General features: G+C 50.8%; 1 protein-coding gene across 1 annotated transcript; it reads right to left on the bottom strand.

Annotated features, from left to right (window-relative positions):
* Positions 1-1,064: 1,064 nt before the first annotated feature.
* LOC130322548 (villin-1-like) lies at positions 1,065-17,683 on the bottom strand. The gene is made up of 6 exons (XM_056553090.1): positions 17,311-17,683; positions 8,553-8,655; positions 7,226-7,300; positions 1,385-1,581; positions 1,198-1,306; positions 1,065-1,085 (listed from the first exon to the last, which is right to left on the bottom strand). Exons 2-6 carry the CDS (start codon positions 8,625-8,627, stop codon positions 1,065-1,067), a joined length of 477 nt encoding a protein of 158 aa, XP_056409065.1. The 5' UTR covers positions 8,628-8,655; positions 17,311-17,683.
* Between the last annotated feature and the right edge of the window lie 1,055 nt (positions 17,684-18,738).

Genomic DNA, 18,738 nt, shown 5'->3' with positions numbered 1-18,738 from the left:
TGCCCGTGGTCAGTTATGGCGCTGCTGCCCGTGGTCAGTTATGGCGCTGCTGCCCGTGGTCATTTATGGCGCTGCTGCCCGTGGTCGGTTATGGCGCTGCTGCCCGTGGTCAGTTATGGCGCTGCTGCCCGTGGTCAGTTATGGCGCTGCTGCCCGTGGTCAGTTATGGCGCTGCTGCCCGTGGTCAGTTATGGCGCTGCTGCCCGTGGTCAGTTATGGCGCTGCTGCTCGTGGTCAGTTATGGCGCTGCTGCCCGTGGTCGGTTATGGCGCTGCTGCCCGTGGTCAGTTATGGCGCTGCTGCCCGTGGTCGGTTATGGCGCTGCTGCCCGTGGTCGGTTATGGCGCTGCTGCCCGTGGTCGGTTATGGCGCTGCTGCCCGTGGTCAGTTATGGCGCTGCTGCCCGTGGTCAGTTATGGCGCTGCTGCCCGTGGTCAGTTATGGCGCTGCTGCCCGTGGTCAGTTATGGCGCTGCTGCCCCTGGTCGGTTATGGCGCTGCTGCCCGTGGTCAGATTTAGTCAGGCCTTAGACACAGTCTTTGATGTTTCTCGTTGTCTCTTATAAATAGGTATTTGATATTTTGGATATATTGGGGGTTCATTCATTTATTTCACACACTGAGGTGAACAAAAGTGTGAAGGGTTAAATTTCCGATTCCAGGCTCCTCTCGCAGGAGACAGGGTGACCCTAAACCTGCTAGTCCGTCTGGTCAGCAATGTGGAACTCTGTCCTATCCCAACCTGCAGACGTCTGCCCCGCCCACAATCAGAGAGAAGAAGGCTGGACAAGGACCTCTCTGCACTCCCCCAATGTTGGTGTCATGTGACTGTCAGTTCATGAGTTTTCCATCATGTCCCTCTGGATATCACATATTATTCTGTAAAGCGTCTACAATGTATCATTTAAAGGGACAGTGACTAAATATCTGATAAATGATCTGCATTATTCTGGAATCAGTGTCCAGGGGTCACGAGAAAAGATCAGGTGAGCGGCACGACCCCTACAGGCCCTGTGCAGACCGTCTCCATGGTTACTGCCTGATCGGACTACTCAGGGGGGGGGGTTACCATGGAGACACATAGCTCTGTATTGGAACAATACAAACATTCCGAAAGTATTCATACCCTTAAAAGTGCAAATGGAAAAAACCCACAACCCTGCAGCGTCATTGAATTGCGGTAAATGGCGTCACCTACCTCTCCCGCCAGGACGTTCTTCTTCCCCTTCACGTGTAGCAGTCGTTTTACGTTGTACGTATTGGTCTCCACCTGCTTCATCCCTGAGGCCACGCCCCCATTCTTGTACCTGATATAAAGCGTCACATGACATTATTTAAAGTCGCAGTCCCCCTGGTATTATGGAGGAGCTCTGCTATATACTCACACTATTCCCTGCTTGAAGTAACCCTTGAAGGTGTCGCTCTCACATCCTTGGACCTCGCGGTGCTGGACGGCGACTCCTCCCAGGTGGTCGTCTATCTGGATGGTGTAAATGGCGGCCGCTCCCTGCTCGTCCACAGAGGAATTGTTCCCCACCCAGAAGTGGAGGTCGTAGGTGAAGGTGCTGCTGGTCTTATGAGTCTGTCAGGAGACGGAAACGGAGAATTACGGAGAGTGGGGGAGGGGCATGTAAACAATGGCGCAGAATAGAAGCGGGAAGGATACAGACTACAAAGGCCCAGACCAATCCCAGTATAGAGATCCCTGCAGGGTCACCAGTCAACGGACTGCTCAGCCGCCATCTTCCTCTAGGGGAGGAGCCAGGGTGGCTAGGGGAGGAGCCTGGGTGGCTAGGGGAGGAGCCATGGTGGCTGTCTATTGTATCAACTTATAATGATCTATAATGGTCTATTCAAATTTATTATAAAGTCCCTAATTTAGGTGCATGTGCCGCCCCCTGACACCAATACCAAATAAGGACATGGACGCTGCACTGCGGTATTATATGGAGCTGGACATGGACGCTGCACTGCGGTATTATATGGTGCTGGACATGGACGCTGCACTGCGGTATTATATGGATCTGGACATGGACGCTGCACTGCGGTATTATATGGATCTGGACATGGACGCTGCACTGCGGTATTATATGGATCTGGACATGGACGCTGCACTGCGGTATTATATGGAGCTGGACATGGACGCTGCACTGCGGTATTATATGGATCTGGACATGGACGCTGCACTGCGGTATTATATGGTGCTGGACATGGACGCTGCACTGCGGTATTATAAGAGCTGGACATGGACGCTGCACTGCGGTATTATATGGTGCTGGACATGGACGCTGCACTGCGGTATTATATGGAGCTGGACATGGACGCTGCACTGCGGTATTATAAGGAGCTGGACATGGACGCTGCACTGCGGTATTATATGGAGCTGGACATGGACGCTGCACTGCGGTATTATAAGGAGCTGGACATGGACGCTGCACTGCGGTATTATAAGGAGCTGGACATGGACGCTGCACTGCAGTATTATAAGGAGCTGGACATGGACGCTGCACTGCGGTATTATAAGGAGCTGGACATGGACGCTGCACTGCGGTATTATATGGAGCTGGATATGGACGCTGCACTGCAGTATTATATGGATCTGAACATGGACGCTGCACTGCGGTATTATAAGGAGCTGGACATGGACGCTGCACTGCGGTATTATAAGGAGCTGGACATGGAAGCTGCACTGCAGTATTATAAGGAGCTGGACATGGACGCTGCACTGCGGTATTATAAGGAGCTGGACATGGACGCTGCACTGCGGTATTATAAGGAGCTGGACATGGACGCTGCACTGCGGTATTATAAGGAGCTGGACATGGACGCTGCACTGCGGTATTATATGGAGCTGGACATGGACGCTGCACTGCGGTATTATAAGAGCTGGACATGGACACTGCACTGCGGTATTATATGGAGCTGGACATGGACGCAGCACTGCGGTATTATAAGAGCTGGACATGGACACTGCACTGCGGTATTATATGGAGCTGGACATGGACGCTGCACTGCGGTATTATAAGAGCTGGACATGGACGCTGCACTGCGGTATTATATGGAGCTGGACATGGACGCTGCACTGGGGTATTATAAGGAGCTGGACATGGACGCTGCACTGCGGTATTATATGGAGCTGGACATGGACGCTGCACTGCAGTATTATAAGAGCTGGACATGTACGCTGCACTGCGGTATTATAAGGAGCTGGACATGGACGCTGCACTGCGGTATTATATGGATCTGGACATGGACGCTGCACTGCGGTATTATAAGAGCTGGACATGGACGCTGCACTGCGGTATTATAAGGAGCTGGACATGGACGCTGCACTGCGGTATTATAAGGAGCTGGACATGGCCGCTGCACTGCGGTATTATAAGAGCTGGACATGGACGCTGCACTGCGGTATAATATGGTGCTGGACATGGACGCTGCACTGCGGTATTATATGGTGCTGGACATGGACGCTGCACTGCGGTATTATATGGTGCTGGACATGGACGCTGCACTGCGGTATTATAAGGAGCTGGACATGGACGCTGCACTGCGGTATTATAAGGAGCTGGACATGGACGCTGCACTGCGGTATTATAAGAGCTGGACATGGACGCTGCACTGCGGTATTATATGGTGCTGGACATGGACGCTGCACTGCGGTATTATATGGTGCTGGACATGGACGCTGCACTGCGGTATTATATGGTGCTGGACATGGACGCTGCACTGCGGTATTATAAGGAGCTGGACATGGACGCTGCACTGCGGTATTATAAGGAGCTGGACATGGACGCTGCACTGCGGTATTATAAGGAGCTGGACATGGACGCTGCACTGCGGTGTTATATGGATCTGGACATGGCCGCTGCACTGCGGTATTATAAGAGCTGGACATGGACGCTACACTGCGGTATTATATGGTGCTGGACATGGACGCTGCACTGCGGTATTATATGGTGCTGGACATGGACGCTGCACTGCGGTATTATATGGAGCTGGACATGGACGCTGCACTGCGGTATTATATGGTGCTGGACATGGACGCTGCACTGCGGTATTATATGGAGCTGGACATGGACGCTGCACTGCGGTATTATATGGAGCTGGACATGGACGCTGCACTGCGGTATTATATGGAGCTGGACATGGACGCTGCACTGCGGTATTATAAGAGCTGGACATGGACACTGCACTGCGGTATTATATGGAGCTGGACATGGACGCTGCACTGCGGTATTATAAGGAGCTGGACATGGACGCTGCACTGCGGTATTATATGGTGCTGGACATAGACGCTGCACTGCGGTATTATAAGAGCTGGACATGGACACTGCACTGCGGTATTATATGGAGCTGGACATGGACGCAGCACTGCGGTATTATAAGAGCTGGACATGGACACTGCACTGCGGTATTATATGGAGCTGGACATGGACGCTGCACTGCGGTATTATAAGAGCTGGACATGGACGCTGCACTGCGGTATTATATGGAGCTGGACATGGACGCTGCACTGCAGTATTATATGGTGTTGGACATGGACGCTGCACTGCGGTATTATAAGGAGCTGGACATGGACGCTGCACTGCGGTATTATAAGGAGCTGGACATGGACACTGCACTGCGGTATTATAAGGAGCTGGACATGGACGCTGCACTGCGGTATTATAAGGAGCTGGACATGGACGCTGCACTGCGGTATTATAAGGAGCTGGACATGGACGCTGCACTGCGGTATTATAAGGAGCTGGACATGGACGCTGCACTGCGGTATTATAAGGAGCTGGACATGGACGCTGCACTGCGGTATTATATGGAGCTGGACATGGACGCTGCACTGCGGTATTATATGGAGCTGGACATGGACGCTGCACTGCGGTATTATATGGAGCTGGACATGGACGCTGCACTGCGGTATTATAAGGAGCTGGACATGGACGCTGCACTGCGGTATTATAAGGAGCTGGACATGGACGCTGCACTGCGGTATTATAAGGAGCTGGACATGGACGCTGCACTGCGGTATTATAAGGAGCTGGACATGGACGCTGCACTGCGGTATTATAAGGAGCTGGACATGGACGCTGCACTGCGGTATTATAAGAGCTGGACATGGACGCTGCACTGCGGTATTATAAGAGCTGGACATGGACGCTGCACTGCGGTATTATAAGAGCTGGACATGGACGCTGCACTGCGGTATTATATGGAGCTGGACATGGACGCTGCACTGCGGTATTATAAGGAGCTGGACATGGACGCTGCACTGCGGTATTATATGGTGCTGGACATGGACGCTGCACTGCGGTATTATAAGAGCTGGACATGGACGCTGCACTGCAGTATTATAAGGAGCTGGACATGGACGCTGCACTGCAGTATTATAAGGAGCTGGACATGGACGCTGCACTGCGGTATTATAAGGAGCTGGACATGGACGCTGCACTGCAGTATTATATGGAGCTGGACATGGACGCTGCACTGCAGTATTATAAGGAGCTGGACATGGACGCTGCACTGCGGTATTATAAGGAGCTGGACATGGAAGCTGCACTGCGGTATTATAAGGAGCTGGACATGGACGCTGCACTGCGGTATTATAAGGAGCTGGACATGGAAGCTGCACTGCGGTATTATAAGGAGCTGGACATGGACGCTGCACTGCGGTATTATAAGGAGCTGGACATGGACGCTGCACTGCGGTATTATAAGGAGCTGGACATGGACGCTGCACTGCGGTATTATAAGGAGCTGGACATGGACGCTGCACTGCGGTATTATAAGGAGCTGGACATGGACGCTGCACTGCGGTATTATAAGGAGCTGGACATGGACGCTGCACTGCGGTATTATAAGGAGCTGGACATGGACGCTGCACTGCGGTATTATATGGAGCTGGACATGGACGCTGCACTGCGGTATTATAAGGAGCTGGACATTAACGCTGCACTGCAGTATTAAATGGAGCTGGACATGGACACTGCACTGCGGTATTATATGGAGCTGGACATGGACGCTGCACTGCGGTATTATAAGGAGCTGGACATGGACGCTGCACTGCGCTATTATAAGGAGCTGGACATTGAAGCTGCACTGCGGTATTATAAGGAGCTGGACATGGACGCTGCACTGCGGTATTATAAGGAGCTGGACATGGATGCTGCACTGCGGTATTATAAGGAGCTGGACATGGACGCTGCACTGCGGTATTATATGGAGCTGGACATGGACGCTGCACTGCGGTATTATAAGGAGCTGGACATGGACGCTGCACTGCGGTATTATAAGGAGCTGGACATGGAAGCTGCACTGCGGTATTATAAGGAGCTGGACATGGACGCTGCACTGCGGTATTATAAGGAGCTGGACATGGACGCTGCACTGCGGTATTATAAGGAGCTGGACATGGACGCTGCACTGCGGTATTATATGGAGCTGGACATGGACGCTGCACTGCGGTATTATAAGGAGCTGGACATGGACGCTGCACTGTGGTATTATATGGAGCTGGACATGGACGCTGCACTGCGGTATTATATGGAGCTGGACATGGACGCTGCACTGCGGTATTATATGGAGCTGGACATGGACGCTGCACTGCGGTATTATAAGAGCTGGACATGGACACTGCACTGCGGTATTATAAGGAGCTGGACATGGACGCTGCACTGCGGTATTATAAGGAGCTGGACATGGACGCTGCACTGCGGTATTATAAGGAGCTGGACATGGACGCTGCACTGCGGTATTATAAGGAACTGGACATGGACTCTGCACTGTGGTATTATATGGAGCTGGACATGGACGCTGCACTGCGGTATTATATGGAGCTGGACATGGACGCTGCACTGCGGTATTATAAGGAGCTGGACATGGACGCTGCACTGCGGTATTATAAGGAGCTGGACATGGACGCTGCACTGCGGTATTATATGGAGCTGGACATGGACGCTGCACTGCGGTATTATAAGGAGCTGGACATGGACGCTGCACTGCGGTATTATAAGGAGCTGGACATGGACGCTGCACTGCGGTATTATATGGAGCTGGACATGGACGCTGCACTGCGGTATTATATGGAGCTGGACATGGACGCTGCACTGCGGTATTATAAGGAGCTGGACATGGACGCTGCACTGCGGTATTATAAGGAGCTGGACATGGACGCTGCACTGCGGTATTATATGGAGCTGGACATGGACGCTGCACTGCGGTATTATACGCACCATGAGGAGGATGTAACAATCTCCATCAAAGAAGTTTCCAAAGGTTTTTTCTGGAATAGGAACCATCTCCATGTTCTAAGAACAAAACCCAGAAACAAAAAATTAGGGAACAGAATGTGAACAACATGATAGGAAGGGAGCAGGGATCGGGGACAGTGACCTCCGGACACCAGGGACAGGGACAATGACCACCGGACACCAGGGATCGGGGACAGTGACCTCCGGACACCAGGGACAGGGACAATGACCACCGGACACCAGGGATCGGGGACAGTGACCTCCGGACACCAGGGACTGGGACAATGACCACCGGACACCAGGGATCGGGGACAGTGACCTCCGGACACCAGGGACAGGGACAATGACCACCGGACACCAGGGATCAGGGACAGTGACCTCCGGACACCAGGGACTGGGACAATGACCACCGGACACCAGGGATCGGGGACAATTACCTCCGGACACCAGGGACTGGGACAATGACCACCGGACACCAGGGACAGGGACAATAACCACCGGACACCAGGGATCGGGGACAATGACCTCCGGACACCAGGGACTGGGACAATGACCACCGGACACCAGGGATCGGGGACAATGACCTCCGGACACCAGGGATCGGGGACAATGACCACCGGACACCAGGGATCGGGGACAATGACCACCGGACACCAGGGATCGGGGACAATGACCACCGGACACCAGGGATCGGGGACAATGACCACCGGACACCAGGGATCGGGGACAATGACCACCGGACACCAGGGAAAGGGACAATGACCACCGGACACCAGGGACAGGGACAATAACCACCGGACACCAGGGATCGGGGACAATGACCTCCGGACACCAGGGACTGGGACAATGACCACCGGACACCAGGGATCGGGGACAATGACCACCGGACACCAGGGATCGGGGACAATGACCACCGGACACCAGGGATCGGGGACAATGACCACCGGACACCAGGGATCGGGGACAATGACCACCGGACACCAGGGATCGGGGACAATGACCACCGGACACCAGGGATCGGGGACAATGACCACCGGACACCAGGGACAGGGACAATGACCACCGGACACCAGGGACAGGGACAATGACCACCGGACACCAGGGACAGGGACAATGACCACCGGACACCAGGGACAGGGACAATGACCACCGGACACCAGGGACAGGGACAATGACCACCGGACACCAGGGATCGGGGACAATGACCACCGGACACTAATCCACTAAACACAATGGACTGGAGAACTAGTCCAAGAGAACTTTTTTAAAGGAAGGACTCTGGATATAAGACAGAATTAATGGTCTTCACCTCTATCCTCCATATCTGCAGCCCCGCGGTCGTTTTATTCAAGGTCTTGGTTACGGTTTCTGTGAGTTCTGGCATTTTAAAAACTTTGTGGATCAAAAAAATTCTGAAAGAAGGAGGAAACCAGATATCAGTAATATATCTGAATATATATGGGCAGAGAACACAGGTGGTGACTGTATACATACATTACTGATCCTGAGTTATATCCTATATTATACTCCAGAGCTGTACTCACTATTCTGCTGGTGAGGTCACTGTGTACATACATTACATTACTTATCCTGTACTGATCCTGAGTTATATCCTGTATTATACTCCAGAGCTGTACTCACTATTCTGCTGGTGAGATCACTGTGTACATACATTACATTACTTATCCTGTACTGATCCTGAGTTATATCCTGTATCATACTCCAGAGCTGTACTCACTATTCTGCTGGTGAGGTCACTATGTACATACATTACATTACTTATCCTGTACTGATCCTGAGTTATATTCGCTATTATACTCCAGAGCTGTACTCACTATTCTGCTGGTGAGGTCACTGTGTACATACATTACATTACTTATCCTGTACTGATCCTGAGTTATATCCTGTATTATACCCCAGAGCTGTACTCACTATTCTGCTGGTGATGTCACTGTGTACATACATTACATTACTTATCCTGTACTGATCCTGAGTTATGTCCTGTATTATACCCCAGAGCTGTACTCACTATTCTGCTGGTGAGATCACTGTGTACATACATTACATTACTTATCCTGTACTGATCCTGAGTTATATCCTGTATTATACTCCAGAGCTGTACTCACTATTCTGCTGGTGAGATCACTGTGTACATACATTACATTACTTATCCTGTACTGATCCTGAGTTATATCCTGTAGATCTTTTATTAGAAAAATATAAATCATAACAAAAACACAAAACCAGCACAACTTGGCCATAACTGAAAACAGCAACATGAAATAACATAAACCAAAACTTTACATTTAAAATAAAAGAACATAAATCCTGCCTAACCGGCCAGCCCAGTTTTCCTAACAAAAAGAAACACACCTTACATAACCAAATATCTAACAACACACTCACATGCATACTCAACTTACATAACCAAAAAAGAAACATAAAAATAGCACTATTTAGCTGTAACTCAAAAACACCCAGACTTGGGAAAAACACAAACACACAGAAAACACAACAAGCACTCCCACTACACACCACACCCCTTTTTTTTTTATGTTTTTTTTTTTTTTTTTTTTTTTTTTATAATAACACTAATAATAATAATAATAATAATAATAATAATACTATGCCACACACATGCATCACAGATCCATAACTTTACAAAGGCATAAAGATAAATTAATCTACAACTCAAAAAACACCCAAACTTGGGAAAAATCACATATTACAAACCGAAAACACTCCCACTGCACACCAAATTGTATATATATATATATATACACACACACACTTTCACACACTTTTTTTTTTCCCCTTCCACACACACATATATACATTAGTTTTCTACGTTATCCCACAAGACCTAAACCACAACTGGATACAAAAATTACTACAGAAATAACATCTGGTTCGACTGCCATATCTATCTCTACTATAAACACAATATAAACAATATATAATTCACAAATCAAGATTAAAAAAAAAAAAAAAAAAAATTAATATATATATTTTTATAATAATTACATGTAATGTACACAATTTATACATATAAACTATATACACTATATACACACCTATTATTATACAGGAAACACACCTAAATATACAATAAAACATCCTACTCTAAACTATCCCTTCACCCACACCACCCGCCCTTCTGTACATGGGTCAGAGTCCACAGTTCTCAAAGTCCAGCCACGACTGACCGATGCCAGGTCCACCAAAAGAAAACCACCACCCACCAAATACACCCTCCCAACCTAGAACTCCTATCAACCAACTTAACCATAACCAACTTTATAACATACATAAACAATATAACCCACACTAGGCCCAAGTTCGGTGCCTGTAAGCCCTTCATAACCTAAACATCGGAAAACAAAACAAAAAGCTATGGTACACATGCATTAGCCCACCACCAGGAAGAAGGATGGCAATCCTGATACATACAAAAATTTACATACTTTCCCTAACACCTCCCTACCTCTCACCCTACCATTATCCCTAAAATAGAAACTGACCCTACTATCACCCTAACCCTGTCCCTACATCACTGTCCCTAACCAAAACAAGGGTACTCTACCCAGAAGGTCTAGTACCTAGGGCACATCAAAAGAAAACCCTCTCCATAGGAGAGAAGCCCTACTGGTACCAAGACTGCCATACTCCAAAGACCTGATCTTCCCGAGGTCACCTGTGATATTCCTACAGACCTCCACCTCGGAGAGGACTTTACGCTGCGTAGACACTAAACACCGTGCGTTCCACGTGTGGTACCTAATCACTAAGCTAACTAAGAATAAAGTGCCCCGGTCTTGACCACCCAGGTTCCTGAACGCCCCATAAGCCCACTCCGGGTAGGTAAGGCCGGCAAGTTGACTCCAGCCAATGGAAGCGCCCACCCTGTTGTAAACCCCTATATTAAAGGGACAATGAAGGAGGAAATGGTCCATGCTTTCCAGCATGTCCCCCCACTCTTCTCGGGGACAGTCCCGGTCATCAGATCTCCTACACTTCAAATTGTCCCTCACATATAGCTTCCCCTGAAAGCAGCGCCAGGCCAAGTCCCAAAACTTCTGGGGGATCCTTTTCATGTTTAAAAGAAACAACACCACCCTCAGATCCTGACCTGGGCAGTCCCTGAGCGCCAGAGGCTTCTGGAAGTGGGTCAACAGAACCCGTTTGTCAAGGAACTGCCTTGACTGGGTCCTGATCTCCCACACTCCCAGACCCCACCGACGTATCGCCTTCAGAGTCGGGGTAGCATAAGCCGGAAGATATCCATGGGGCGTACGGAGGTCCTCCACTTGCCCTCCTGTCTCCCATTCCTGGAAGAAAGGCCGAAACCATTCCCTGCAGGAGAGTACCCACGGAAAAGCCCTCTCTGACCAGAGGTTTGAGATGTTGGCTTTCAAGAAGGTGTTTGTTAAGAACACCACAGGGTTTACCATAGATAAACCCCCTAGTCTCCTCGTGCGGTACGTAACCTCCCTCTTGACTAGGTTCATCCTGTTCCCCCATAACAGTTGGAAAAACAGGCTGTAGACCCTAGTGTAGTAAGCCTCTGGCAAGATACATACGCTGCCCAGGTAGATAAATAAGGGGAGCAGGTACGATTTGATCAGGTGTACCCTTTCCCTGAGGATCATAGACCAACCCTTCCACTGGTTCACCTTCTGAGTGGCATCCTGGAGCTTACCATCCCAGTTTTTGGTGGGATAATCATCCTGGCCGAATGTGATGCCCAAAACTTTTGCTGATTCTTGGGGCCCCGGAAGGGTGTCCGGGAGATCAAATGTGGGATCCCCCCCTCCCAGCCAGAGACTTTCACACTTATCCCGGTTGATCTTAGACCCGGAAGCCTCCGAGTAGCGGTCCACCTCTGACATCACCACATCGACCTCCCCCTCGAGGAGACGAAAATGGTGACATCATCAGCATACGCCACAACTCTCTGGGCAACATCCAGCTCCGCCAGACTCATCCCGACTCCCGCCAACGGCCCACAATCTACCCTCCGGACGAAGGGATCGATTGCGAACACGTATAACAGCGGGCTCAAAGGACAACCCTGACGGACTCCGGACCCAACCTCAAAAGAGCGGCCAGACCAACCGTTCACCAGCGGGAAACTCTCTGCCCCTGCATACAAGATCTTGAGCCAATTAACAAAAGTACTCGGTAAGCCATATCTTAGAAGGACGGACCAGAGGTAGTCATGGTTCACCCGATCAAATGCTTTTGCCTGATCCAAGGACAGTAAGTACCCCTTCCAGAGACCTGCACTGCTCCGCTCCACTGCCTCCCTGACACTGAGGACAGCACTTAACGTGCTTCGGCCTGGAACAGAGCAGTGCTGGGCCCCCGAAAGGAGTCGGGGTGCAAAATCCACCAACCGATTAAACAGTATCTTGGCCAGAAGCTTCCTGTCCGTGTTGAGAAGAGCTATGGGCCTCCAATTCTCAATCCGGCTAGGATCTTTACCCTTTGAGAGAAGAATCAGGGCTGACCTCCTCATTGACTTTGGTAGAGTGCCCGAGGAGAGACACTCATTGAATACCACAGTCAAGAGGGGAGCTAAAGACTCCTTAAAGGTCTTGTACCACTCGGATGTTAAGCCATCCGGACCTGGCGACTTCTTGGGGGCAAGCCCCTCAATCGCCAGTCTCACTTCCTCTTCCTTAATCTCTTCTGCCAAAACGCCAAGAGAGGGGTCTACCCCTGGCTCAGGAATGGTTTCAGCCAGGAAAGCCGACATCTTGTCCCGATCTAGATCCTTCCTCCCCAAGAGGTGCAAGTAGAAGGATCTGACGACCTCCAGGATCCCTGATCTGGACCGATTCAGAGATCCCGTACTATCAATCAGTCCTGAGATGATTTTACTACTCACTGACATCTTGCAGTTTCTGTAAGGGTCGGGCGAGCGGTACTTCCCAAAATCCCTCTCAAAAACCAAAGATGCGTGCCTATCGTACTGACACCTCATCAACAAGGACTTCACTCTGGAGATATCCTCACGGCTACCTCCAGTCGAGACGAGAAGCTTGAGTTTCCTCCTCAGACCCTGATACAAGCGGTACCTGTTCAGGGACCTGAGGCTCGAGAACTGGCGGAAGAACCCCGCAACCCGCTTCTTGAATATCTCCCACCACTCTGACTTACTACTACAAAGGTCCAGTAAAGGTACCTGACTCTGAAGAAAATCCTCAAAGGACTGTCTTATCTCCGCTTCCTCCAGGAGGGACGAATTCAGCTTCCAATAACCTTTACCCATCCGGGGGGTCTCTGAAACATTCAAGGAAAACAAAATCATACAGTGATCGGAGAATTCCACCTCAACCACGGACACTGCGGAAGAGACGGCTTCCTCCTTTAAATAAAACCTGTCTATCCTAGACCTGCAGCTACCTCGATGATAGGTGAAACCCACGTGGCCTGAGGGGCTCCGGATGTGGGCGTCCTCTAGGCGAGCTTCCCTAACTATACTATTGAGGGCTATGCTATCATAAGCCAACCGATCATTGGAACCTCTCCTATCTTGGGACCTTGTGACAGTATTGAAGTCCCCTCCAAAGATCACTTGCCGGCTAGTAAAAAGGAAGGGCTTGATCCTCATAAAGAGATCTTTGCGGCCCCACTTGGTTTGTGGAGCGTAGATGTTAATGAGCCGGAGCTCCTGTCCCTTCATGAGGACATCTAAGATCAGGCACCTCCCCATTTCTAACTCAATAACCCGTCTGCATTCAACCGGAGCGGTAAAAAGGACCACCACCCCACTATACGGCTCAGCCGCAAGAGACCAGTGGGAGGGGCCACGCCTCCACTCTCTCCTGGCTTTTACCAGGGAGGCAAGATCTGACAACCTGGTCTCCTGCAGATACAAAATATCGGCTTCAACACGGCCGAGAAAATCAAAGGCTGCGAATCTAGCCGTATCAGACTTTATACTGGCACAGTTAATAGATGCCAGCGTCAATGGGGTGAGTGCCGCCATCATGGGTGATTGAGTTAGACAGCCCTAACCCCCTCACTTCTGTCTTTTCTTTACCCCCTCATCCCCAGACGAGGAGGCTTCTTTCTCTTTTAGCCTTTTTTTAGACTCTGATTGGTCCATTTTTGAATCCCCATCTCCGTCTGGCTCTGGTTTGGCCCCATCCCCTGAGGAAATTGCCCCATCAGGACAGGGCCCAGTTCCCCCCGGAGGCTCCCCCACTTCAGGTACCCCATCCTCGACCACCCCCTCCAAAGAGGGGGAGGAGATGTCATCAAGGACAGAGAACCGGTTAGACAGATCAATCAGAGGGGGGGCAGGTAGGCTTCCGCTTGGGACCTGGTCCGTAGCACGGGGACTAGAAGGCTCCGACCTCTTCTTTCCCCTTTTATTGCCCTTCTTTTTTGGCCGCTCTTCACCCTCCTCATCCACACTTTCAAAGTGGGAGGAATCGGAAAGATCGGCCTTGCTGCCCTCTTCTCCACAGATTCTCCTCGCTTCCTCCTCCAGCACATTTTCCTCCAGGGCCTCAGCAGTTTCAGGACTAACCTCTGGAGCAGGGTCAGAAGTTACCCCTGCCACATGGGAACTCTCCAGTTCCCTGCTCCTTCTGCGATTAGCCTCCCGCCTCAGCTTGGCGGGACTTTTCCTCTTCACTGACCCTGTTGCACCTTCACCCGCACTCGTGCCATCCCCAGCTGAGGCAACATTACTGCTGTCTCCAGCCAAGGTGACAGTTGCCCGGGCAAAAGCGCTAGGACAACGGCTGAAAGGGTGTCCTAAGACACCACACAGATGACACCGGATCTGCCTACAGGATGCGGCAAGATGACCTACCCCACCGCACAGTGCACAGACCTGCACGGTACAAGCTGCGCTAAAGTGGGTGGGGCTGCCACATCTGTGACAGACCTTGGGCTGCCCCTGGTAGAAAACTTGGATTCTGTCTCTCCCTAGAAAAGCAGCTGATGGGATGTGGGCAACAGTGCTCCCCGAACGCTTCAGTTTGACGGAAAACGTCCAGGCCCCAGACCAGATCCCATGTTCATCATAGTTCTTTTTTGGCATGTCCGTCACATCCCCATATCGGCTGAGCCAGGTCATGATGTCATAGCAAGACACGTGTCAATACGGTCACTTTCTTGGCCAGATTCTGACGGGATATGGCCTTTACGGCGAAATCCCGCCAGCCGGGCTCACTCTTCACCACCTCATAGTTCGACCAGAAGAGTTCCAAACCCTCCGGCCGAACGAAGCTGATGTCAAATTCGGAAGTACCGTAGGGGTGGATCAGGGCAAAGATGTCACTTGCCCTGAATTCCATCCGGAGGAGGAGCTCAACCACCTTACCCCGAGGCGGACACGCATCTTCGCCCCTCCACACTAAACGGACCACATTCCTACGGCCACTTTCCTGCCCGGATGTCGGGAGGGACCAGACCACCTCCCCGTTTTGTTCTCGGAAGGCGCCTAAGCCGTGTCTTTCTATCCAAAAAGACAGGTCAACCTCACCCCTCCCCTCTACATGGATTGACCTGTCTCCCCTACGTAGAGCCTCCAGGAGGCGCTGTTGTAAGTGACCCCCAGAGCCAGATGGAGATGGGGATCCCCCTGATCCCCCGGCAGTGACGCTGGCATAGCAGCCACTACCGGGGGGGGGGGCAGTCGAACCAGGACCTGACCCAGATCCCAAACCAGGACCCTTGTTCTTAGCTGAGGTGTCAGTCAAACCTCTCTCTGGCATTCCAATACCACTCCTCACCTGCATTCCACTTACACCCCTCTCTTGCACTCCACTTGCACCCCTCTCTTGCACTCCACTTGCACCCCTCTCTTGCACTCCACTTGCACCCCTCTCTTGCACTCCACTTGCACCCCTCTCTTGCACTCCACTTGCACCCCTCTCTTGCACTCCACTTGCACCCCTCTCTTGCACTCCACTTGCACCCCTCTCTTGCACTCCCCTTGCACCCCTCTCTTGCACTCCCCTTGCACCCCTCTCTTGCACTCCCCTTGCACCCCCCTCATCCACACTGCTACTACAACTCCTCCCATGTGCACTACCATAACTCACACTCTGGACATTACCATGTCCCCTCACACGAAGTCATGGATTTTGGCAGGAGCTGTCCCTCCGGACGCACTCCTGCCCTGCCTACTGCAGCTGACGTGCAGGGAACCTCCCCCTTTACAGGTGAGTGCCCCGCAGCGCCAGAAACGGTACCGACCGCACATAGGGGACCTCCCCCTGAACCACAAGGTCCCCCCCCCCCCCGGGGAGTGCCCTGCAGCGCCAGGACTTGTACCGCTCACTTCAACCTGTGGACCGCCCCCTGAACGGGTGAAACTGCCGCCATTTTCTGGTGCCTGGACACCCTCCCCCCTCACAGGAGGGTGCCCTTTATTTTCTATAGCACCCGCGGCCATTTTGGGTGCACTACTGTATCCCCCATGCTGGCCCCGTTCCACTACAGAAACGGGGTCTGCCAGATTGGGGGACCCAGCACCCTGAACGGACTTCTCAGCCGGCCCAGACTGCTGGAGGGGAGAAAACACAAACTTTATCTGCCCTTCAGTTTTTTTCCCTCTTCTTGCCCTTTTTTTTATTCCTCCTCTTCTCCTCTGGGCCCAGATCTTCTCCAAAAGAAAAATTTTCCAGACGGGTGGGGGACTCCTGCATTACAATCGCCCGCAGGAGACCCCCATCCGCCAAGCCGCTGCCTTCACCACAGTCACTGCCATCATCATCCTCACTGGAGAGAGGTAAGGCCACCTGAGCTGCCATTATGTAGTCCTCACTCAGGGTAAGTGGGGGGTCAGGGGCAACATTGGTGGCACCAACAGAACCCATGTCCATATCCCCCCCATTCACATTGCCCTCCTCACCTCCATCACCTTCCTCCATCTCCTCCTCCTCGCTCTGGCAGTCATCATGATGTTTTTCTGAACCTCTGGAGGCACGCATGTTGGAGAACCTTTCCTTATTGATCAGCTTCTCACTGAGGAATCCAGCTCCAGCCACAATGTCCGATCTCAGCTGCACCAGATCCTCCACCTCTTTCTTTAACGATCTCACCTCTGCAGTGAATGCTGCTCTCTTGGTCTTGGCTGCTGTATCTGCCTGGTAAGACACAAGCTTCAGCTCTTCCCTCAGGCCTCTGAGTTGTTTGCCGAGTTGTTCGTATTCCGCCATCTTAGCCTGGATTCTGGATCCGAAGGTAGCCAGGGATTCTCTGGGCCCCTTTACTCCCCATTGCTGGGGTTCAGAGAAACCAGATACTGTAGCCTTTCCTGCACTCCTTTGCCTGGAGACACTTTTGCTGGAAGCTTTGCAGCTTGGGGATGGGGGAGGGGGGGGGATGTTGTGGGTCCTGGCTGAACGCCTCACCCCATCCTGGCTACTGGCCGTCACATGCTCCCTCACACTCCCAGCCGGCCATAAACCGGGAGTGGACGATGGAATTCTGGGGTCCATAGCAGGAAAAACCTACCCAGGCGCCTGCCACACACCTGGGTAGGGGCGGATGAAAACGCTGCTTCACTGGAAGTCTCTGCAAGTCACAGGAGCTCAGACACACCCAACCTCTCTCCAGAGCTGTACTCACTATTCTGCTGGTGAGATCACTGTATACATACATTACATTACTTATCCTGTACTGATCCTGAGTTATATCCTGTATTATACTCCAGAGCTGTACTCACTATTCTGCTGGTGAGATCACTGTGTACATACATTACATTACTTATCCTGTACTGATCCTGAGTTATATCCTGTATTATACTCCAGAGCTGTACTCACTATTCTGCTGGTGAGGTCACTGTATATATACATTACATTACTTATCCTGTACTGATCCCGAGTTATATCCTGTATTATACTCCAGAGCTGTACTCACTATTCTGCTGGTGAGATCACTGTGTACATACATTACATTACTTATCCTGTACTGATCCTGAGTTATATCCTGTATTATACTCCAGAGCTGTACTCACTATTCTGCTGGTGAGGTCGTTGTGTACATACATTACATTACTTATCCTGTACTGATCCTGAGTTATATCCTGTATTATACCCCAGAGCTGTACTCACTATTCTGCTGGTGAGATCACTGTATATATACATTACATTACTTATCCTGTACTGATCCCGAGTTATATCCTGTATTATACTCCAGAGCTGTACTCACTACTCTGCTGGTGAGGTCACTGTGTACATACATTACATTACTTATCCTGTACTGATCCTGAGTTATATCCTGTATTATACCCCAGAGCTGTACTCACTATTCTGCTGGTGAGATCACTGTGTACATACATTACATTACTTATCCTGTACTGATCCTGAGTTATATCCTGTATTATACTCCAGAGCTGTACTCACTATTCTGCTGGTGAGGTCACTGTGTACATACATTACATTACTTATCCTGTACTGATCCTGAGTTATATCCTGTATTATACTCCAGAGCTGTACTCACTATTCTGCTGGTGAGGTCACTGTGTA

Source organism: Hyla sarda, unplaced genomic scaffold (genome assembly GCF_029499605.1).
Source record: "Hyla sarda isolate aHylSar1 unplaced genomic scaffold, aHylSar1.hap1 scaffold_2354, whole genome shotgun sequence".
Lineage (NCBI taxonomy): Eukaryota > Metazoa > Chordata > Amphibia > Anura > Hylidae > Hyla > Hyla sarda.
Note: the sequence above shows the minus strand (reverse complement) of the source record. Positions and strands in the feature narration are given on the sequence as shown.